The following is a 23,852-nucleotide window of genomic DNA, read 5'->3' as shown; positions in this document are numbered from 1 at the left end:
CCGAGAAATCTACCAAAACCAAACCAATCTACTAAAAGTTTGCAAAGCTCACCGTTTCTACTACTGTTTTAACATTGTTCTATTGATAAATTACTTGGCTATCGGCTACCATAGTATTTGCGGATTCCTGAATTCGACGCCACTTTTATTCTACACGTCGTGAAAAATATTGCGGCGTCGATTTTGGCGTCCTTTGTGTGACGTAACACAAAAAAAAACACATACATTTTCTTCATTTTGTGTTACATTCTTTCATATTTTTGTGAATATTCCATTGTGTTACCTACACTTTTTTGCAATTCACTCGTTTACGGGTTTTACTAGTGCTGCACTCTGGCAACAGAACATTGTATTCTCTATCGCCATAATTTGTGACGTTTTCAACCAAAAGGTTAACATTGTCGGTTGTCGACGAGGCTGATTTCAAATTGAAGCTTTATGGAAATAGCGCCTTATTGACAACAGAAAATAAGAACCCATTTGGTTGAAAATGATACATTTGTCCCTATTAACATAATTTAGCCATAATTTCATGAAAGCATTTTTCAGCTTTAGATGTGCATATGCAGTCATGCACATCTAAAGCTGTAAAATACAGACTTATAATTCGAAATGTAATAAGTGACTTAGGAACATATTCCGATTGATCAAACTTTAATTATTCTATGTGCGGCAATTAGCACTGTACGTAAATACATACCTATTTCGAAAATTTAACCGGCCATATGTAAGTACTTACTGCAACTACAAAACGTTGTGCGAATAGTTAAGGTGGTTCGCTTTCCATACAAAAAACAATTGCGTTATATTAAGTAATTACACACTATTAGGTACTTATGTAATTGTTTTTTTTGTATGGAAAGCGAACCACCTTAATTGCCAACGAGAGGCGATAAATTGAAACACGATCTATAGGTCAGGAAATGAATGCTCAAAAAACGTTGTAGAGGGAAATGCTAGGAACAGTTTTTGACTCCGTAACTTTGTTTGGACTATAACTAGTCTACCCCCCAGCACCGGGGCTACAGCCGGGGACTTTTGATATGTTCACCTCCTAACTAGTCCAAACAAAGTTACGTAGTCAAAAATTGTGTTCCTAGCATTTCCCTCTATAACTTCTTATTGCTTGGCCTACTAAGGGAGTTCTACTTTTCGAACATGTATGTTTGGGACTGCTTCTAACTCGACCTAGCAGAGATACTATTTTCTTGCGCATGATTGCCAGAAAACTTCTAGCTTCGCAAAACATGCCAGATGCACTACATCTACGAGGTAAGCCCAACAGCATTCTGAATGCATTGTTATACTGCACTTTTAATGCATCGTGGGCTCGCTTCGTATAGTTAACCCACAGGCCACTCGAGTAAAAGGAATGGCAATATGCTCTAAAGAGCGTTGTACCTTGACATTACTGATATTATTAACATAAAAGGTTTACATTTGCTCCATGTGAAGCTGTTGGAGGAAAGAAAATAATAAAACTCATGAACTTTCCTTTTCAATATTTTACTGACAGGTGAATAGGTTCTAAAAATGTAGTGCAATTTCCTTTACCTTCGTATTTTCACGGATACGTCCGAACGTCTCATATATGCTACTTGTATTTCAGTCAATACAAACAGTACTGAGGCGAGGTTGACTAAAGTAGCTTTTATACCTAACTATTCGTATCTTCCCCTGCAATTGGCGACTCACACGAAGACGTCAGTCGCCCGAGGCGCGCGACGCACGTCCGGCGCCGGCGACTCAGCAGAGACTCATTCTGGCTGCTTGTATCAGCTCCTGAAATTTGAGAATAATAAACCGTTAAACTCCAATGTTTTTTCTGTATCTTTTGTTTTGTAGTGTGCAATAAAGTATTTTATTATTATTATTTGTCTCTCTTATAAACTCACGGGTATATACATCCCGGTCATTTGATAGGCGTGCGTGGGGATACAGATCCAACACGTAGAGGCCCTTTGGAGAAGTTTGCTGTTATGTAATACACCTGCTAGAACCCATTCACGGGTACAAATAGATACCCGTAAATCGGTCCCAACAGGCGTAGGGGCTATTGTAAATATAGTGGAGAAAAGTGCTGCTTATAGTGATGAATTTTGGCTCGTCAAAAGATTGGGCTATTGCTGAGAGGTCCGGACACCTGCCATAACAATGTTAGTACACGTTATAGAGGCAGGTGGTGACTCGCCGCTTACTAGATGGGCCCCTGAAACTGCCGTCGTAAAGACGACCAGAGGCAACACCATTATTATTATTATAATTATATTTAGAATATTTGTTTAAAATGATTTTATCAGTGCAACATGAACTTTAATTCACTTTCATAACTTTCCTGGCTTATTTTATATAGGCCCTACATACATAGATGTCGCTAGAAATAGGTACGTAACTTTTCTGAAAACCTAAATGTTAAATGTTTTAAAATTATGCCTGCTTATATGACCTTGTATTATCGTAGTTTATATAAACTGATATGTCGTTTTTACAAACACTCCCTCAGTGGACTTGTTGTACAAAGTAGCAACAAAGGTCTTTCAAATTCTGAAAGTGTCATTACGGGATTGTCCATATGAGTATGACACCAACGAAACGGCCAAGCCGTACTGTTTGACCAAGATGTTGGCTTTATACTGTTAGAGCTTATAAAGTTAGGAATGACAGAGTAAAAGTCTTGGTACCTACTACGGGATCTGATAACTTTTTTAGTGTAAAAGCTTTATGCAACTAGTCTTGGCAACACTTTACATTAAATGTTTTCGTGGGTTGTTCTAACCTCAAAAGTAGTAAGGTTGTCTGGAAGAGATCGCTTTTTAGCGATAAGACCGCCTGTTGTTTAATCTCTTCTTCCTGTATTATTTGTATTGTTTTCTGTAATGAGGTGTGCAATAAAGAGTATTTGAATTGTATTGTAGTATACTGTAATTGAGGTAATCTGAAAAAAAAACCGGCCAAGTGCGAGTCGGGCTCGCGTTCCAAGGGTTCCGTATATTACACAATTTTTAACAATCAGTGCCGGATTAAGATATTTTGATGCTTTAAGCATTTCTAGACCATGGTGCCCCCTCTCCCTAGGGTCATCAAGATTACATTGATTTTTTTTGGTAAATTGAGAGAAGTTCAATGCCGCATTACAGCTGAGAATGGAAATCAGTCACATCATTTTATCACGAAAATTGACAGTGCCGTTGCAGTAATGTTGCAACAGAGTACCTAAAACTGCTGCAGTCGCCACCCGAATGTCACCTTTATCATATCTAAGAAAGTGATTGAAACGCGAGCGAAGCGAGCGCGAAAATTTTTCGATATAAAAACGCAATATGATAGACAGTTGTACATTTTTACTTTTAGTATGGAAATCAGTCACATCATTTTATCACGGAAGTTTTAATCATTTTTTATCATTTTATTTTCGATAAAAAAGGTTATATACAAGTTGTTTCTGTAAAATTATACATTTTTAAGTCCCATCTTTCTTAACTGACTATGCAGCATGCAAATTTTAGTGTAATATATACCTAACTTAACCTACTTAAACTAGTTTAATACAAATTAATTATCAACAACAATAGAAATAAAAATACACTGTCAATTATGAAATAATAATATATCATGTATCTATCTCAAACAAAACCACTTCAATTAACATAATTTAAAAACTAGATTGTTGATTTACAAGGTATTCATTAATAGAATAAAATGTCGAAGACAGCAGCCATTGAAAAAGTGCTCTTTTAAATTTACTATTGGGCAATTCTCTTATGTTGTTGGGTAACTTATTAAATATATTGACACACATAGCATAACAATTTTTCTTAAAAGTGGCAGTTCTTTGCATTTTATTTATGACCAGCCTGTTAGTGTTCCTAGTATTTCTTAGGAATACTTCGTTGGCTGTTTTAAACAGGTCTATATTTAACTTAACTAAGTTGACAGTACTTTGCAACAGAGTAATGTTGCTGCAGTCGTCACCCGAATGTCACCTTTGTCATACCTTAGAAAGTTATTGAAAAGGCGAGCGAAGCGAGCGCGAAAATGTTTCGATATAAAAAACGCAATTTTACTTTTAGGCCGAACCAGGCCCGAATCCTGGCATTTTGGTGCTCCCCCCTGAACGTGGTGCCCTAAGCACGTGCTTGTTTTGCTTATTGGTTAATCCGGCACTGTTAACAATGTATTTTTTATGTGAAACGTGAGTGAAATCTAACACTTTAAACTCTCGCGTTTTGTACATATATTTAATTACACAAACGGGTCTACCGCGTTTGGACGCGCGTTTTGTTGGCGTTTGTGGGTTTGTTGGGACGTCAGTCTTTCCGTGACCACAGCTAGTGCAACTCAGCTGAAACGTCGGAATTAAAGGTAAAAACAATGAAATTATATCGCGGTAGACCCGTTTGTGTAATTAAATATGTGATTGAAATCTCTTTAAAAAATCCGTAGGGGTCGGATCTAAAACTGTAATTAAGTCCGACTCACGCTTGACTGTACATTTATAATAGGTTTTCCTGTCATCTATAGGTATAGACCTATTTTATGTATTTTTTTCAAAATTTTAGACTTAGTAGTTTCGGAGATAAAGGGGGGGGGGGGGGGCGGAATGGTCATTTTTTGCCTATTTTCTTGAATAACTTCTAAACTGTTTATTCGAAAATTATAAAAAAAATATATTTGAGATCCTTACAATAAGCTCTTTAATTTGATATGTAACATGATATAATTTGATTTTTTTTTAATGTTTTCATTTACCCCCCAAAAGTGGCCCCCATGTTTAAAATTAATTTGTTTACGTTACATGTCCATATTTGGGTCACAAACTTACATATGTGTACCAAATTTCAACTTGATTGGTCCAGTAGTTCCGGAGAAAATCGGCTGTGACAGACGGACAGACAGACAGACAGACAGACTGACAGACAGACGCACGAGTGATCCTATAAGGGTTCCGTTTTTTCCTTTTGAGGTACGGAACCCTAAAAAGGACTATAATTATTAAAATCATTTAAATTAATTAAGGTAAATGTGTGGAAGACTGTCAGGTAAGACGACAAGCTCTTTCAATCCTTCAACTCTTGCACTTGTGCATTCTCTACTTACAGAAGTTTTGTAGAGCAGAATAAGCGAATCCATGTAGATGTAGTGTAGGGACGCTCGGCAGGAAGCAGGTGGGCTGTCGATCACGTGTTGCGTTCATTCAGCCCAATTCCCTAGAGTTGGAGCTGCAGCTAGGTTACTGTCCCGGCGGCATTAAGTGCCACACCATTCTCCTCGAATCTTCTTGTTTTCCTGCAGAACAGAAGAACATCTTTAAGTTCGTTTTCTTTCAGTGTGTCTTTACCGAATGTATTATATCGCGGTGCCGCATACATGAATTACATGATAAGTTCGCCTTTGTACTAATGATGTGTGTTCTTTCATGTTTTATGTTTCTTTTTGTACAAGGACTATACCAAACAAATTTAAGAATATCCACAGATGGCTCAAAAACAAATGAAGGGACCGGATGTGGTGTCTTCTCGGAGGACCTGAACATATACATCTCAAAACCCCTGGGTTACACTGGGAAGCCAATACGGGATTCCAAGCTGAATGTGTCGGAATAATGGAAGCTTGCAAAGCGATAAAAAGACGAGAAGTAAAACAAGAAAATATACTAATACTGTCAGACAGTAAATCAGTACTGCAAGCACTAGGTAGCTACAAACTTACATCGGAACTCATACTTGAATGACATCGAGGCCTCACTGAAGTGAGCAAAGAAGGCAACAAAGTAACAGTATAATGGATAAAGGGGCATAGTGGATCAAGAGGAAACGATGCAGCGGATGAACTGGCCAGGAAAGGTTCAGAAACCAGCTTCACAATAAGTTGTTGTTGTTGTTGTTGTCCTAAGGCACCCCAGAGGTGCAAAGGGCCTTCACAAGCTCGCGCCACGCCTTCCTATCTTCAGCGACCACTCTGGCCTCGCTCCAGCTCAACCCGACCGCTCGTAGTTCATTTGTGACGGACTGCTGCCAAGAGTGTCACAATAAGTACTGGACTAAAATGAACACCTGTAGGCAGACCAAAGAACAAAACTACAAGCTTACACCAAAATATTACTAAAAACACCCAGACACGTTTTACGATTACAGTGAGTTTTTTAATATTCCACTAGTAATTTAATAATTAATACAGGCGTGACATTTGTATAGTACCGATATAAATTACATTCTCATTGTTAATAATAATTTCGATATATTGCAAATTTTAACGATTAATTTTATTTATATAATTTGGATTATGTTTACAGGTATATGCACATAGAATACTAGACCAATACTAGTACTTATATGGAAAAAAAGACATGTAACAAATTGTTATCAATAAATTTTTCATTTCATTTCATTTCATTCATTTCATTTCATTTGACACCAACTACGCAAAATAGTAGGATTAATCACAGGTCATAACAGACTAATCCAGCGGTCGGCAACCTTTTAGCAGCCAAGGACCAAATAGTAGTTACCGAAGTTGATGCTGGCCGCACTTTGTTAATATTTATGACTTTATCAGACATTGTTGTTTGTCAATATTACATACAAAATAGCCTAGGAGGCACGCGGGGTGCAAGTGAGAGGTTCGCGGGCCGCTTGTTGCCGACCGCTGCACTAATCAAACACCTACATAATATGGGTAAGACAGACAGCCCCATGTGCAGAGTGTGCATGGAAGAAGAAGAAACAGTAAAGCATATTCTCCTACTCTGTAGGTAGAAGGTAGAAGTATACAGGAACCAATACCTAGGGACTCCGTGCACATTGAAGGAGGCAGTTAGCGACCTGAAGACACTGCTAGGTGTCATGGAGGAGCTGGGGCCACCCCATAAACACAATTTTTTTGCTCTTAAGTAGTAGTTTTTGATGGTGTTTGACCCATTGATCAGTGACCCAGTCTCAGTTTTTCTGATAAACAGCTGTCTTAATGGACTCACCAATATGTTTTGCAGAAACCTCCACCTTGTAGCATACACCTTGTTTTCTCAGTCAATCTCAATATAAATAAATATATTGGGACATTTTTACACAAATTGACCAAGTCCCACGGTAAGCTCAAGAAGGCTTGTGTTGTGGGCACCCAGACAACAATATAATTATTCAATATACAAATATCTGTCTCATCAAACAAATAAATTCCCTAACCAGGATTTGAACCCAGAACCATCAGCTTCACCGGTAGGGTCACTAGGCTAGGCACCCACTAGGCCAGACTGGTTGTCAAATATAACCAAGATATTCTTTTGAACAAACTGCCATGTCACTGCTGGTTTCAATCTGTGCCCTTCATAATCTACATACTTACTGCTGTCTGTCTCTCATGCAGTCTAAAAAAATTAAGTGTGGGGTACAAACTTTGTGTCGGTCGAAAGTCGAAACCCTCTTGCCTTATCTCCTGATCCACCTTTCAATACTGGTCATCACTCAAGTAATTTTCCAAATTTCTGGGAATACTTCTAGCTCGAGACAGAGGTTAAATATGTGCCATAGCGGCTCCGCCAGCACCATGCTGTACAGTCCATACGCACGAGGGAATACCATGCGGACACGAAGATTTTTTTAGCTTAAGTTGTTGAATTGCGGCACTTACCTCCAACTTCGGCTTCTCCATTAATTAATATTTTTTCAGTACCTCGTACCTCTACTGAGTCTACTGTTTCTTTTATTAGAATTCATTTTATTGTATTTGTAAACCAACAAGTGTCAATACAATACTGTCAATGTCACTGAAAGATGGCACTAGAAAAAACCGATTATTTTTAAATTGTCAAGAGCTAATGTCAGAACGTCCCTACTAATTTTGACAGCTCCCTTAAAAAAAAGAATCTCTCTGGTTTTTGGCTTCCTATTATTGGGTCGTACATTATTGGGTCGGGCTTTCTCGACCTGTACCAATAATGCGCAGCCCAATAATTGAAAGCCAAGGGACTCAAATTATTGGACGCGAATTATGGGGTCGTACATTATTGCCCTGTGAAAAGAGTGGCTTCGTATTATCGCCCCGGACCAATATTGCGCGGCCCGAGAATGCTCAACCCAGGAATGTACAGCCCAATAATACGCGTCCACCATGGACGCCTATTATTGGGCTGTACATTCTTGGGTTGAGCATTATTTGGTCGTACATTAGTGGCTCCCCACGTGCAGTGTAAATGTCACTGACTTGTCATTGGTTAGGAGTATTCAAGTCGCTGTTTTTGACGCTTATATTCTAATGTTGGCTAACTTGATTATAGTCTCGTTTTGAAACATTGGGGAACAGATTATATTCTCTTTGTTGGGGAACGTTCAAATTCTATGCATGAATGATTCATATCTGTCACTGTCAGTTCTTTCTCTGTGTGCATTCTGTGTGTGACTCAGTGTGACTGACTAAATTTTGATAGATTTGTGATTTTAGTTTAGATTATTATGCTCTTTTAAGTTATTAAGCTTGGTTAATAGTGTGTTCACGAATTTCTAAAAGGCTGTGAAATCCACCTTAAGAATTAAAACGAGAAGGTGTAGTTTTCAGCGGTCGTTTCACACAAGGAAAACCACGGAATTGTAAACAATGCCTGTATGTCGTGTTAAGATGATAGTTAATTTGCTAGTACAAGTGTGCTATTACTAGTTTACAGTGCCCTTTGCTTGCAGGCGTATCATTCAACGTTAACGGACTACACTCAGTCGATCGGCAACCTGGCGCTTCTGCCGCTGCGCACGGCCAACCGGGGACCCGCCCCGAACAACGCCAAGTTGGAACTGGACATTATCGATGAAGCACTTAATTATTTTAAGGCTAACGTGTTTTTTAGGTTCTATGAAATTAAGGTATATTATGTCAAATTGTTACTACAATATTAGCTTTTGGCTTCCAAACTAACTATGGCAAAGGAAAAGAGGCTGAAATTGAATGTATCTAAGATAATCTTACTACTCCTTATGATTACGCTTTAAAATATTGTATTGTATAACATAGGGTAAAGCCCTTATTACCAATTTAAATACCACTCTTAGGGTTGGCATCTTTAACAGTATTTTCAGCACCAATGAGGCACCAATATTGGATTAGCTTACCTTATCTGGCCAAAGAACAAATTATTAACCTGGATTTTCAACGAATACTTATAGTAAAATCTTTTTTCAGTCTGATGCAGACAGAGTGCTCATCTACTTAACTCTGTACATCTCGGAGTGCCTGAAGCGGCTCCAGAAGTGCTCCAACAAGAACCAGGGCCAGCAAGAGATGTACATGCTGGCCATATCCAAGTTTGACATTCCTGGGGAAGCGGGGTTCCCGCTCAACTCTGTGTATGCCAAGCCCTCTACTCCTCAGGAAGCTGGTGAGTGATAAACAATTTCCTAACTTTTAATTTAAAAAAATTTACAAACATTCTGAAACATGTTTGGGTATTGTTGAAAAATATTCTGCTATTTATTGTTGCTCTAACTGACACTGTTGTTAAGGTAATATAATATGATACAGGAAAATATATAATGTGTAACTGCCTAACTGGTTCTTTTTGACAATATGTGATTTAACACTTTCGCAACCGGGCAAAAAACGGCGCACTACCCCAGAAACCGGTCGTCTATATCAGCGTACAAAACAACCCGCTGGGCGGGTTCTCCGGCATCTGAGCAAACATTACGAGTGCCTACCAGCCGGGTTCTCGGTAGTCAAAGTGTTAAATTGTAAATATTAAACAGGAATTACAGGTTTATTTATTTTATTTATTTATTATACAGGTTTATTATTATCAGTTAACTTTTTTTAACCTCTCCCTGTTAATCTGTTGGGGTTTGAGGCACAAAATTATTCCACTCTCTTCAGTCTTGGGCTGTTTGAGTCACCTCACCTGAATATATAGCATTGCACTTCCCGTACTATATAGCAGAGTGAGAAAATGTATAAATGTGGTTCTGTTTATTACAGATTTGATGAGACAGTATTTACAACAACTGAGACATGAAACTGGTGCTAGAGTCTGTGAAAAGGTAAGCTTTTTTGTATATTTGACACCACTACTTATTATGAGTCGCATTTTGCAAGTTTACACCGCCAATTGAGTCTGCTCCAGGTAAAAGTTACTATTATGGTTTTGAAAAAGTTTGGTAATAGTATGTCAGCTTTTTGGTCAATAATGTCAATAAGCTTGGCCTTTTAAAGTCTGGTTTGTGAGATTTATAGTTCGTTTTTTTTAGCATTAGAAAGAAGTATAAAGAAGGTTTCAAGCGATCTTGACATGTCTTTTAATTGAAAACCGCTTTTAAAAAATCAGTAACTATTACTTATGAAAGCAGAAGAATATTTTTTTTTTTTTTTTTTTTCTTATATAATATCTGCAATCAGTCGCAAGACTATAATCAGATTGGATCAGGGAAATATATATGACGTTTCAAGAAGAATATAAATGATTGTATTAGATTCAGAATTGTTTCATGTTTGCCGTGACTTATTATTAAAACGTGTTTTCCAATTAAAAGACACATCAAGATTGTTTACCTTTTTTCTAATGCTAAAAAAACGAAGTATAGGGCCTGGTAACAATGGTGGGATATTTATACAAACCTCTGTATAATAATAACGATTCAGCTGACTGAGTCTATAAGTATATGTGACATAAAACTATCTATACTATTATTGTTCCAGGTGTTTGCCACGGAGGACGGAAAGCCCAGTAAATGGTGGCTCTGCTTTGCCAAGAGGAAATTTATGGACAAGTCCCTCTCTGGACCTGGACAGTGAAACAGGACACAAAACATTTATTCACTTGTATTTGTATTATAAGCATTTATTTTACTTATCATGATTCTTACACATTTTCCTTCTCTATAAAAGTGGACAGAAATTTAATTTATACACAAAGAATTATATTGTTTCATCATATATGTAAAAGTATTATAGTAATAAAATACTGAAAATATTTAGCCTTTGATTTGGGCATAACAAAATTCAATGTAAAATTGTAAAAGTTTAAAATAGACATTTCAATTAATTTAGATATGTTGTGCAAATTATGTATAATTACTTGACAACTTTTAAAAACAAAGTTGTCACTAAAATGGTACTTTCTGAACACATACATTATGACGTCATGGGTCTCACCACGTTTCTATGACTATTTGTTTTGAGGTAGGATAGTTCAAAGGCCATATTCTTTGATGAGCTGCCCAGCTATAACGAGCCTCTGTATCTCGGATGTTCCCTCATATATTTCGGTGATTCTGGCATCTCTGTAATGTCGCTCTGCTGGCATATCTGATACATATCCCATGCCACCAAGAATCTGAAAAGAATTGAATTATTTTTAAAACAAACAGCAACACTAACTGTCCATCAGTGGACCCTATGCCTTTTGTAATAAGGTTTACGAACTGTCAGTTAACAGTGAGGGCGATGGTAGTCATCTGCAATAATATATTACTCTTCGAAGGCCGCATAAATATGTGAGACACTCTTATGGCTCTACAAATAAGGCCCCCCCCACATCTGGCGTCTTTCGAGCGTCGGCGTCTACAATTCTATGGCCGCTGCTCGACGCAACGTCGCCGCAGCGTCGACGCAACTGCGCAGCGACGTCATTTTCCATAGCGCTGACCAGACGCCGACAGACGCCGACGCTCGAAAGACGCTAGATGTGGGGGGATCTACCTAAGATCGTGTGAGATATTTTTGCGACTATCGTTGTGTAACATATAATTGAAGGTGACTGTACCATACTGAGCTTTAATATAATGAATGAGCGAACCCTAAAACCCTTACTTACGTTTAAAAAAAATACATGATCAATTATCGTCTCTTTACAGTCCCAAAAATTCTGCATAACCAAAAATATGGTGGTAATTTTTACCATATCGATAAATGTACCCTGTACGAATATAGGGATAAGTTTAGTAGGTACTACCAATTAAGGCGTGCCCTTAGTAATTTAGTAAACAACTGGTAATTACTAATTACTTATGGTGTTAGTTAATGTAAGCGTTTAAAGCCAGTTTTTTTAGCAGGAAAAAGGGGAGGCGTTTAAAGGCTAATAAAGAATACCTGTATACACTGGTGAGACAAGAACGTCGCAGCTTCAGATGCCGCAAGTTTAGCCATGGCCGCCTCCTTAGTATACGGCTTCTTATTGTCCTTTAGCCACGCCGCGCGCCACGTCAACAGCCTCGCAGACTCGAGCTGCAGCGCCATGTCCGACAGCTTGCTTTGGATGGCTTGCAGCTTCATTATAGGCTTGCCGAATGCCATGCGTTTTGATGCGTATTCTATGGCCACGTCTAGGGATGCCTGAAAAAAATTAAATAGTCTAAGTACGCAAATTGCGGGGATTTTTCTCTGTCACTCTAATTACGCCTTCATTGCATTAAAAGAGAAAGCTCCCCGCAATTTGCGAATTTCGCGGTAGCCGCTCAGATACCTACTTAGGTACTTAGATATCTAACTATAAATGTGTCGTAAAAAACATTACCTACATCTTTAAAACAATTTAATAGTACCTACGTAGATTGTAACTATCGTAAAAATAATAACAATAGGTGTAAGTATACTGTTAGTATATTATATTGAGAATGTCTACTTTTCCTCATCTGTCAAAATTCTTATGATTTCTCGTGTATCTCGTATGTAGTTTGTTTGAAGATAAGATGACACTAACACACTAATATGCATCTCATAAATATCTGAGGCAGCGACTAATATGTAGGAAAATTAATTTCAATAAAGTAAATGAAAGTTCTAGCAACTTACTTGAGCAATACCTAAAGCCTGGGAAGCAATACCAATCCTCCCAGCATCCAAAGTCATCATGGCAATCTTGAATCCCATGCCTGGTTTGCCAAGTATATTCTCCTTCGGGATCTCACAGTCCTCAAATATTAAAGAGCATGTTGATGACCCCCGGATACCTAATTTGTCTTCCTTTTTCCCTAAATCTAAGCCCTTGGTAGGCTTTGGTACTAAAAATGCAGAAATCCCTTTGTGTTTAAGACTCTTGTCTGTGGTAGCGAACACAACTGAGGCTTTGCTCTCGTATCCATTGGTTATCCAGCATTTGGTTCCGTTTAAGACCCATTTGTCTCCACCGTCTTTGGCCATTGTTGATGCTGCACCAGCATCAGACCCATTTCCTGGCTCTGATAGAGCAAAACAGCCCACAGGATCACCTAGACACAAAAATAAATCAAATAATAATATTTATGTTACATGGATACACATATGTTGTTCCATCACACTCCGCGATTATTGCGCTATTTAGGGTTCTAGCTAAATTGGTTGTTCAATACTTACACTATAGAATTTCCAATTTAGCAAGAACCCTAAATGGCATAACAATCCCGTGTGGTGGCTGTACATGGAATGGAATTTGCTATCATTAAGTAAAGCCAATAAAATATAATGTGGATAATAAAAGTATCATTTACCAGTACAGAATGGAGTTGCAAACTCCTGCTTCTGTTTGTCATTGCCAAAGTGCACCACAGGCCCCAGATATAAGGAATTATTGACCGACATGATGACGCCCGCCGACGCACACCCTCGGGATATCTCCTCCAGCGCTATAGCATACGCCAGGTAGTCCAACCCTGCCCCGCCAAGCTCTTCTGGCGTCGCTATGGCCATGAGACCTAAGTCACCCATCTTCTTTATGGCATCTCCAGGGTATAAGTGCTCACGATCAAATTTAGCTGCGTTAGGTTTAAGTTCCCCCTCTGCAAAGTCCCGGCACGTCTTCTGGAGCATTTGGTATGTGTCGGACAGAGCTGACAGCGAAGCTATGCATCTTGAATTACGGATAGGAGCTGCAAAATAATATATAGGTAAATATGCAGAAATAATTACTAAGATTACATAAAAACAATATTTATGACTACGAAATACTACGAGTATTAAATTGTTTTTAGTATCACTTCGCGGGCAACATAACTTACCTAATGCCGGAACCGATTTGGCCAGAACACTCAACATGATCACTAATTAATTTAATTAAATGCTACGTAATTTAACTAAAAGTTAACGAAAACAAAACAATGATAAAAAGTACTTTGAACTCTTCCAAGCTGTCAATTGAATACCTTTGTCATTTGTCAGCATTTTATATTATTGCAATCGATTAAATTTAAAGACCGTAATAAATATTTCAATTTTTAGAACAATAGGCTGTAACAGAATGTATTAAGATTAAAATTTGAATGTAGTTAAATGTGACATAAAACCTTTTGTATTGAGCTGTCTATTATGGATTTTTTTTGACCATGCAACACTTGATGCGACTAATTTGATTATATTTGTATTGAAATATGCTGAATCTTTTAAAAATAAAACAATTATAATCAAAATTTGGTACGGGTAAGTAGACACTTGAAAATTAAGAAAATTTCTAAACACAATGCGACGGATAATTTTATTAATTTCTATCGTAGGCAACATTGGCTTATGTCCGTCAGCTATTTGTCAAACAAAAACATCTCGATAACACGAAAAAAATAACTAGTTACAATGATAAAATGGAGATATTATTGAGATTTGTGCCAACAAATCCATTAAGATTAACCGTTTCTAGAATTTTAGTTAACCAAGTAGCTCATTACACTAGGTAAGCCTGGTAACTTCTCATTTGTGTGCATCAAAAGATTACGTACATAACCTCTTAATTTAAATTTTTAGATTGGCTGAAGTCGGAAAACTCGAAGCTCCGAAGACTTCTGGCAAATATGACACCGGGCAGTTAATTCTACATAAGGTTTTCGGGTATAGAGGAGTGATTCTGTTCCCTTGGCTGGCGAGAGTGTACGATAGAGATGCATCCAATAAGAAGGAGAATCCTGAGACCACGGGGACAGGAGAAGCCACCGGGGATACGCTCTCTAACGTAGGCAAAGAGGTCAAGGGCAGGACTCACACCTTCTACCAGGTGCTGATAGATACAAGGGATGCACCTTACATAGTAAGTGTTTACATATTTTATCTCTATTATTAAGCATGGCTTGTACTGGTTGCCGTTCTGTTCAATCAAGTCCCCACATAGGTATCATTAGCATCATCCCTACTTTGAAAAAGAAAAATATCAACTCTTTCATAATCAGAGCTCGGAAAAAGGATAAGTGGCTATAGTTCATCATTTTTAGGGTTCCATACCCAAAGGGTAAAACTGGACCCTATTACTAAGACTTCGCTGTCCGTCCGTCCGTCCGTCTGTCACCAGGCTGTATCTCACGAACTGTGATAGCTAGACAGTTGAAATTTTCACAGATGATGTATTTCTGTTGCCGCTATAACAACAAATACTAAAAACAGAATAAAATAAAGATTTAAATGGGGCTCCCATACAACAAACGTGATTTTTGACCAAAGTTAAGCAACGTCGGGAGTGGTCAGTACTTGGATGGGTGACCGTTTTTTTTTTTGCTTTTTTTTTTGTTTTTTTTTTTTGCATTATGTTACGGAACGCTTCGTGCGCGAGTCCGACTCGCACTTGCCCGGTTTTTTACAGCTAGTACCATAGTCTTTTATGCCTTTGAACTTAATATGGAACAAATTATAATATTTGCTTTTTCAAAGTAATCCCATTACTAGTTATTAGCTCATTTGTATTTTATTTCTATTCTGAAAATTATTTATTTTTCTTAAAATTTATCTGATATTTATATAGGTGTAAGTGTAATAGACATGTATATTGTTTTTCATATCTTCATAAAAATCACGGTGTGTCTATGGGAAAACAATATATTGGTGTTTGGCTTAAATTGTAATATTAAAATGTTAATTTTTGGCTGTGCAAACAACCTACGACATGAGACCTGAGTGGAAGAAAAAGGTACCAATCAAAAGTGGATTATTATAAATGTTTGAATAACAATTGTTAACCAAAGTGCTTATTGTTGTGTATATGCAGTTTAACAGTTTTTTTAACTGATATTTTTGTTAATGTTGTGGCTTTGATGTGCTTTTGATTGGGTTATTTTCAAGATCTAACTATTGAACTAAGTTCTAGTTATTGATGAATTGAATTGTATGACTTTCTAAGCAGTATCTACAAGTAAAAATAATAGGGTCCCGTTTTTACCCTTTGGGTATGGAACACTAAAAAAACAAGATTGGAAATCTATTTTGTATTTTTCTCCCAGATGTAGATTGGTTTTCCTTTTGCTTTAGCATACATACATTACATTCTGTAATTGAAAATGATTTGTTGGACAACCACAGCTACCCTTTTTTTGACAGATTAATTACACTAATTTTTCCTTATTGCCAATGACAACTGAGACATCTAAAGGGGCCCACAGATTACCAGTTCGCCGGACGATATCAGCCTGTCAGTTAAACATATAAGCTGACAGTTCCGAACAACTGACACGCTGATATCGTCTGGCGAACTGGTAATCTGGGGGCCCTTAACAATCAATATTGCATTTTTGTAATTATGCAATTATACAGTTTTGTAAATGATTATTCTGACAGGGTAAATGTAATAGTGAATTGATTAGTTTGTACCCAAATATGAGTAGGGGGAGATCGTTTTCTATGGGTCAAAAGGTCATGATGAAGATGGTTTGATTTGATTATGTATCACATACTGTGTTTCTATTTAAATGGGGTCTCCATCAGGGGTATCAGTAACTCTGAAAGTCATCAGCGTCATCATAATTTGTATAGTCTTATACATATAAGACTATAAAAAAAGTTATGATTATATTTGAATAGATTACAAACAACTAATATGAATGATGAAGTATTCTTTATCCTTTATTCAGGCAAACACTAACTATAAGTTTACAGCTATAGCCAAGACACTTATATTGTTAATACATATGTAGTCAGTATCATAAAATTAGTACACTTGTATTACACACATTATACACTTTTCGAGTATTCCTTATTACATAGCTAAACTTTTTGCAGCGAGCCCAAACGGAGGCAGTGACGTTCCTAGGCAACCAGGAGTCGTCTCGCAGCCTCTACGCCATCCCGGGGCTGGACTACGTGGCGCACGACGACATCATGCCCTACTCGTCCGTGGAGCGCGTCCCACTGCAGCATGAGCTGTTCGACAAGTTCCTCATGCACAACCCGGACAAGGGTGAGTGAGACACCAGTGACGTTCATAGGCAACCAGGAGTCGTCTCGCAGCCTCTACGCCATCCCAGGGCTGGACTACGTGGCGCACGACGACATCATGCCCTACTCGTCCGTGGAGCGCGTCCCACTGCAGCATGAGCTGTTCGACAAGTTCCTCATGCACAACCCGGACAAGGGTGAGTGAGACACCAGTGACGTTCCTAGGCAACCAGGAGTCGTCTCGCAGCCTCTACGCCATCCCGGGGCTGGACTACGTGGCGCACGACGACATCATGCCCTACTCGTCCGTGGAGCGCGTCCCACTGCAGCATGAGCTGTTCGACAAGTTCCTCATGCACAACCCGGACAAGGGTGAGTGAGACACCAGTGACGTTCATAGGCAACCAGGAGTCGTCTCGCAGCCTCTACGCCATCCCAGGGCTGGACTACGTGGCGCACGACGACATCATGCCCTACTCGTCCGTGGAGCGCGTCCCACTGCAGCATGAGCTGTTCGACAAGTTCCTCATGCACAACCCGGACAAGGGTGAGTGAGACACCAGTGACGTTCCTAGGCAACCAGGAGTCGTCTCGCAGCCTCTACGCCATCCCGGGGCTGGACTACGTGGCGCACGACGACATCATGCCCTACTCGTCCGTGGAGCGCGTCCCACTGCAGCATGAGCTGTTTGACAAGTTCCTCATGCACAACCCGGACAAGGGTGAGTGAGACACCAGTGACGTTCCTAGGAAACCAGGAGTCGTCTCGCAGCCTCTACGCCATCCCGGGGCTGGACTACGTGGCGCACGACGACATCATGCCCTACTCGTCCGTGGAGCGCGTCCCGCTGCAGCATGAGCTGTTTGACAAGTTCCTCATGCACAACCCGGACAAGGGTGAGTGTAGACACCTCTCTCTCTCTTCCGAAGTGCCTTTCGCTTCCACTTCCCCCATATCATAGTGTTATCTACATGATTCTCGGACACTTAGCACTCAATCATATCTTTAGACACCTGAAGCTTTTATATTATAAGTGGAAATCTTTAAGGCACTTTTAAAGAAATTTACCATTTCTAGACAATGAGGGAGGAAGTGTCATCATTAGATTCATCCTACGATTTTTGGGCTCCCTAGACTTGATACTAGACTGTACTGTACTATTGTTAGGAAGAGGCATTTACATTAGTTCCTGGAAACCTACCTCGAAAACCGAAATTTACTCTCCTTAAGATTAATTAGAGTGACGGAGAAAAATGACCGCAATTGACGAACTTCGATTTTCGCGGTTGTAGCCCTGGGCACCTAGCCCTGTCCTAGCCCTGGGTCTAGGAGAAGGATACTCCAAAATAAAACCCGGAATGGAGTTTCCGTAAGGCGCGAGTAGGGTCCAACCTGAAATATGCGGCAGATTCCTGCAGCTGACCTGTCTCCACACGTATTGGCTCGCCTTTACTGTGGCATAAGACAGTGAAGCCGAGAGGGTAATGCAGGTGCTGGGCATCCCTGCGTTTCCTTAATTCCGTCCGATCTGTTCCAGCCATTAGAGATAACTATTAGAATATCACTTGTATGCAACATGGCATAAAAGAATGTCTTTATAAAGGGTTCTTTCTTTCCATTTCCTTGTATTAGTATACTTATTTAACATTCATTGTTCGCAGACCCACCCTTCATAGCGCAGGAGACGCTCCGCGCGTGGCAGAAGAAGAACCACCCATGGCTCGAACTGAGCGACGTACACCGCGAGACCACGGAGGGCGTGCGAGTCACCGTCATACCGTTCTACATGGGCAGCCGCGAGAGCCAGAACTGCGCCGTCTACTGGGTAAGTAGTCACTACGAGACCACTGAGGGCGTGCGTGTCACCGTCATACCGTTCTACATGGGCAGCCGCGAGAGTCAGAACTGCGCCGTCTACTGGGTAAGTAGTCACTACGAGACCACTGAGGGCGTGCGTGTCACCGTCATACCGTTCTACATGGGCAGCCGCGAGAGCCAGAACTGCGCCGTCTACTGGGTAAGTAGTTACTACGAGACCACTGAGGGCGTGCCTGTTACCGTCATATCGTTCTACATGGGCAGCCGCGAGAGTCAGAACTGCGCCGTCTACTGGGTAAGTAGTCAGTACGAGACCACTGAGGGCGTGCGTGTCACCGTCATACCGTTCTACATGGGCAGCCGCGAGAGCCAGAACTGCGCCGTTTATTGGGTCGGTAACACTGTGTTAGTTCGGACGAATATTCGGCACCAAGCGGCACACTCTTACCCGCCTCCCGAGGTGTTACGTTCCCATCAGTTCCAAATTGCATACAATTCAGTTCATACTACGACTGCAGTATTCTTCTCACACTTGGTTTTCCGCCGAGCCTATGTTCTGTAGGTAACCTTCGGCGCTCTCGTGCTAAGATGGCTGATATTTTTTATGCGTTTTGTCGACAAAGTCGTGTAACTTTACGAAAGCGGGGGACTTATTTCCTAAGATGCCTATAGCGAAGATCTGCGCTATTTAAGTGATAGTTATTTATCCTCCATATCAAATGAGTTTCGAATAAAATATCAAAAAGAACCTATATATCTTTGTTCAGTGGCGGTACTGCATCCGACTAGAAAACCTCGGCGCAGCGGCAGTCCAACTGCGCGAGCGGCACTGGCGCATCTTCTCGCTCTCCGGCACGCTGGAGACCGTGCGCGGCCGCGGCGTGGTCGGCCAGGAGCCCGTGCTGGCGCGCCACTCGCCCGCCTTCCAGTACTCCAGCCACGTCAGCCTGCAGGCGCCCTCCGGACACATGTGGTACGTTATACATAACGTTTGACTTACGCAGTCGCTATTGCAGCTGGGTGTACTTAAAGATTTAACGGCCTCCTAGCCTAGTCGGTAGTGAGTGACCCTGCCTACGAAGCAGGAGGTCTCGGGTTCGAATCCCGGTAAGGGCATTTATTTGTGTGTTTATCACAAATATTTGTTCCTGAGTTATGAATGTTTTCTATGTATATAAGTATATTTATATATAATTATATATATCGTCGTCTAGTACCCACAATATAAGCCTTATTGAGCTTACCGTGGGACTAGGTCGATTTGTGTAAAATTGTCCTATAATATTTATTTATTAACATAAAGGTACAGCCACACCTGCCTTGACTCAATATTGTTTTTGTTCGTGCAGGGGAACGTTCCGCATGGAGCGCGAGGACGGCTACACGTTCGACTGCCGCATCCCGCCCTTCTCCCTCGAGAGCAAACCCGACGACGCGCCCGCGCCGCCCGCGCCCTCCGCGTGACGTCACACGCCTATTTAAATGGCGACGAGGAAAACGAGGCGGTTATTAGTTGGCGACGAGGGAAGCAGAACTAAACGTTATTTAGTTTATTAACTATTGTTATTAATATTGTTTTGATCACACTAGTCGCATCGAAATCATACTGACTAAAATAACAAATACTATTCACAATAAACCGTATAATTTGTAGATATTATTTTTGGCCAAACTTGACATCTAAATTAAAGCATTAATGAAACTATTATGTTAATAACTTAAGTTTCTGTGTGCAATTGAAATTGTAGCTTGAGATTAAGTAATACATTATACAATAAATACTCTGTGATAGCATACAATTTATTATCATTTGTCACAATGTAAAATCTGAAAAGATTACATCGTCAGGTGACAAGCAAAAGTCCCTAATTACTAAAAATTAAATTAAACAAAAATCGACCTTCTTTTAGTACTAATATGGTTCATTATGGTTATGAACTTGTGGTGGTCATTAGTGAGTTTTGCTTGTCACCTGACGATATATACCAATTGTTTCTGTATATAACTTCTGCTTCCTAAATTGCGATCTAAATGGCAAGGTGGTGCAATAACATCGTTATTGTGATCGTTATTCACCATTTTAGAATTGTGGCTTGTAAACTACAGAAGCTGGAAAACGAACTTCAAAACAGCTTTAAAAATGCACCTGGTAAAACTAGATTGAAAACTATTCAGTTCAATTTGTATAAAAATATAATAACTTCGGTTCGAACCAGTTTTTCTTATCAAAACTTTGAACTGGTTAATATGTATAATTATTTTATGACATCACGAAATCCTATAAAAATAAATATAAATGTGCGTCATATGCTTCTGTTTATGGGATTTCGTGTTGACATAAAAATTTGCGATCCCGCGGACAATTAGCGAGTGACAATAAGCTGGTTGTTTTATTTGAGAAAAAAGTTTTGTACAGAATTTCCTTCCATATTCCATATGTACGATTTTTGTGCAAGAAAACTGAAATTACTTTTTTAATACAGTTGCTCAAAAAGTGCTACTTTACGTAGCTGTTTAGCGTGCGGAAAGTTGGTTATCTCGAACTAGTGCTTTTTACTTTTCCAATTTTTTTAAATTTATACTTGTTCCAATTCACGACTACTTATTGATGAGTGTTAATATTAGTTTCCTTTAAACGTCGTAATCAGCATAAAAACCTACCGTTAATGTAAGAATACGAAAAATATTACATATTTCATATTTAATTACTTACCTCTTCGTCATTATAACACGTTTATTTTTTAATATTCAATATTGAAAATTCCGTTCTTAATAAGTTGACTGAATGGAACGGAATAGCTGTCAAACGCCCATAGATATAATATACTTAAAGACGACGTCTAACCGAGCTGTCACTGTTACCACTTTTGTTTAGTGTACGATTAACAATGTTTTTCTTATTTTTTCGCAACTGTATTAAAAAACGTCGTTCGATACACGTGCGGAAATGTCATTCTTCACTCGTCCCGAGTCTTGCCACTCGCCTGCGGCTCGTGGCAAGATATCTCGGTACTCGTGAAGTAATGACATACCTTCCGCACTAGCATCGAAATGTACTATTACAGTACATATGGTCCTATTTTCCCGCACTAGTGCGTAAAATAGCACTTTTCGTGCGTATGTCAAAAGTTTAAAAGGCCATATGTACTGTAAAACGTTGTACGATACACGTGCGAATAGGTAATTTGCAACTCGTGTCGATTTAAAACACTCCCTTCGAATTTCCTCTTTTCCGCAGTTGTATCATAAATAACTATTCCCCGCCGGTGGAATCGGTGCCTCAATGATGGAGATTTTCAAGATACCTCATACATATAAGCTGATAATCTATAATGAAAAGCTCTATTTTGAATATCGTTTCTCAGTGTTCTTTAAAGTCAAAATCCGTTATTTTATGCCAAATTTTAACTGTTATCGCATTGACGTTAACATTCTAGCCAATTCTCTAGGAAAAGTAGCATGTCGCTGTCAGAAATAGTTGTATTTATATTATAATTTAATTATAGTATTTATGAACCTATTCATTGCATCCCTTTGTTTGTTCCACTTGAAACTTAGTCATCTTTTTAAAATAAATGCATAGATCTTTATTAAAATTACAGTATTGTGAACTTTTTATTATTCATATTGAATTGCCCTTGATATTGAAATAAAACATCGCAAATATTTCTAAGAAGTTTTAATGACTCACAGAAATTAACTAGTTTAATGGAAGTATACATATTATTTCATTGCACTATAGACACTTTAAGCTGTACAATACGTTATTTTGTACAATGCAATTATATTGATAGTAATAACTTAAGTGTCTAAGGCCAAGCCTATATAATTTGAGAAGACTGTACGTCAATACCTTCACATTTATTGCGCCTTAAGGCCTGTCTCCATATCGCGCGGCAAACTGTCGAACATTGGCTCGCGAGGCAGCCGCGCGCAATGGATACCGGGTTGGCTCGCGAGCTAACTCGATCTGATCGTGTTGGCTCGCGAGCCAACCCGGTATCCATTGCGCGCGGCTGCCTCGCGAGCCAATGTTCGATAGTTTGCCGCGCAACATGGAGACAGGGCTTTAGACTTTTTAAAACCATAACTTTCGCAGTCAACGAGCGAAGGCGAGAATAAATAAGGTATTTTAAATTAGAATATAAGCATAATGCGGGTTAGCTACCGTATTGTCCGTACCCCTCCAATGGTTGGCACCTTCGATCTATTTTAAATTTCCTACCACAACAGGGCCCCATTTCTCGTACGATATTAGACTAATATTATTAGTCCACGAACTGGGGCCCATTTCTCGAACGGTATTAGACTAATATTATTAGTCCACGAACTGGGGCCCATTTCTTGAACGGTATTAGACTAATATTATTAGTCCACGAACTGGAGCCCATTTCTCGAACGGTATTAGACTAATATTATTAGTCCACGAACTGTCAAATCGTATGGGTTAGCATGGCAACACACTAATATTATTAGTCTAATATCGTTCGAGAAATAGGCCTCTGTCAAATCCTATGAGTTGCCATGACAACACACTAATAATATAAGTCTAATACCGTTCGAGAAATGGGTTCCAGGTGTCAAAGAGTGGTGTTTTTTGGTAGCTAACCCAAAATATCTTATAATTCGATCAACGACTGCGACATTGCATAAGACACTTTGGCTATTGACTTACGAAATACAAAGGCACTATTATTCTGATTCCTGTCAGATTTCTTTGGCAAAAAAACTTTTGTATCTAAAATTATTTATATCACAATAATGCTCGTTTTATTTTTCATATTGATTATAGAAGATCGTGTTCTTTATATTATTGATTGAATAATTTTTGTGCCACATATGGTACAAGTTAAAAGCGCCTGGGAACATCACCTAACCATCAAATAACATTATCCTACAATCCCAATTAAATATACAATTACATTTAAAGAAAACCAAAACAAACATTATACAAAGGTAT

The 23,852-nt window shown here is 39.2% G+C and overlaps 3 protein-coding genes and 1 long non-coding RNA gene across 4 annotated transcripts; 2 read left to right on the top strand and 2 right to left on the bottom strand.

The window, feature by feature from the left end:
- Nucleotides 1–987: 987 nt before the first annotated feature.
- Nucleotides 988–8,100, bottom strand: LOC134674610 (uncharacterized). Its single transcript, XR_010099639.1, has 3 exons — nt 7,627–8,100; nt 5,098–5,286; nt 988–1,782 (listed from the first exon to the last, which is right to left on the bottom strand). It is a non-coding gene; the product is annotated as an uncharacterized LOC134674610 (long non-coding RNA).
- A 308-nt stretch (nt 8,101–8,408) lies between these two features.
- On the top strand, nt 8,409–10,945 carry LOC134674711 (actin-related protein 2/3 complex subunit 3). The gene is made up of 5 exons (XM_063532833.1): nt 8,409–8,595; nt 8,673–8,849; nt 9,166–9,361; nt 9,955–10,016; nt 10,672–10,945. Exons 1-5 carry the CDS (start codon nt 8,590–8,592, stop codon nt 10,765–10,767), a joined length of 537 nt encoding a protein of 178 aa, XP_063388903.1. The 5' UTR covers nt 8,409–8,589; the 3' UTR covers nt 10,768–10,945.
- An 82-nt stretch (nt 10,946–11,027) lies between these two features.
- Nucleotides 11,028–14,084, bottom strand: LOC134674710 (short-chain specific acyl-CoA dehydrogenase, mitochondrial). Its single transcript, XM_063532832.1, has 5 exons — nt 13,947–14,084; nt 13,440–13,817; nt 12,766–13,181; nt 12,064–12,306; nt 11,028–11,308 (listed from the first exon to the last, which is right to left on the bottom strand). Exons 1-5 carry the CDS (start codon nt 13,981–13,983, stop codon nt 11,165–11,167), a joined length of 1,218 nt encoding a protein of 405 aa, XP_063388902.1. The 5' UTR covers nt 13,984–14,084; the 3' UTR covers nt 11,028–11,164.
- A 357-nt stretch (nt 14,085–14,441) lies between these two features.
- On the top strand, nt 14,442–22,503 carry LOC134674403 (polymerase delta-interacting protein 2). Its single transcript, XM_063532473.1, has 6 exons — nt 14,442–14,611; nt 14,683–14,962; nt 16,918–17,095; nt 18,736–18,899; nt 19,660–19,865; nt 20,242–22,503. Exons 1-6 carry the CDS (start codon nt 14,523–14,525, stop codon nt 20,354–20,356), a joined length of 1,032 nt encoding a protein of 343 aa, XP_063388543.1. The 5' UTR covers nt 14,442–14,522; the 3' UTR covers nt 20,357–22,503.
- Nucleotides 22,504–23,852: the final 1,349 nt, after the last annotated feature.

The sequence above is a fragment of the Cydia fagiglandana genome, chromosome 20 (assembly GCF_963556715.1).
Source record: "Cydia fagiglandana chromosome 20, ilCydFagi1.1, whole genome shotgun sequence".
In the NCBI taxonomy this organism is placed as follows: domain Eukaryota; kingdom Metazoa; phylum Arthropoda; class Insecta; order Lepidoptera; family Tortricidae; genus Cydia; species Cydia fagiglandana.
Note: the sequence above shows the minus strand (reverse complement) of the source record. Positions and strands in the feature narration are given on the sequence as shown.

Excerpts from the sequence above, each read along its gene's own strand:
- LOC134674711 (XM_063532833.1), top strand. Across the intron at positions 8,850-9,165 it reads TTAGGTTCTATGAAATTAAG|TCTGATGCAGACAGAGTGCT; the intron begins GTATATTATGTC and ends ATCTTTTTTCAG. Across the intron at positions 10,017-10,671 it reads GTGCTAGAGTCTGTGAAAAG|GTGTTTGCCACGGAGGACGG; the intron begins GTAAGCTTTTTT and ends TTATTGTTCCAG.
- LOC134674403 (XM_063532473.1), top strand. The coding sequence starts at position 14,523 with ATGGAGATATTATTGAGATTTGTGCCAACAAATCCATTAAGATTAACC. Across the intron at positions 18,900-19,659 it reads AGAACTGCGCCGTCTACTGG|TGGCGGTACTGCATCCGACT; the intron begins GTAAGTAGTCAC and ends ATCTTTGTTCAG. Across the intron at positions 19,866-20,241 it reads GCGCCCTCCGGACACATGTG|GGGAACGTTCCGCATGGAGC; the intron begins GTACGTTATACA and ends TTGTTCGTGCAG.
- LOC134674710 (XM_063532832.1), bottom strand. The coding sequence starts at position 13,983 with ATGTTGAGTGTTCTGGCCAAATCGGTTCCGGCATTAG. Across the intron at positions 13,818-13,946 it reads CAAATCGGTTCCGGCATTAG|CTCCTATCCGTAATTCAAGA; the intron begins GTAAGTTATGTT and ends ATTATTTTGCAG. Across the intron at positions 12,307-12,765 it reads AGGCTTTAGGTATTGCTCAA|GCATCCCTAGACGTGGCCAT; the intron begins GTAAGTTGCTAG and ends AATTTTTTTCAG.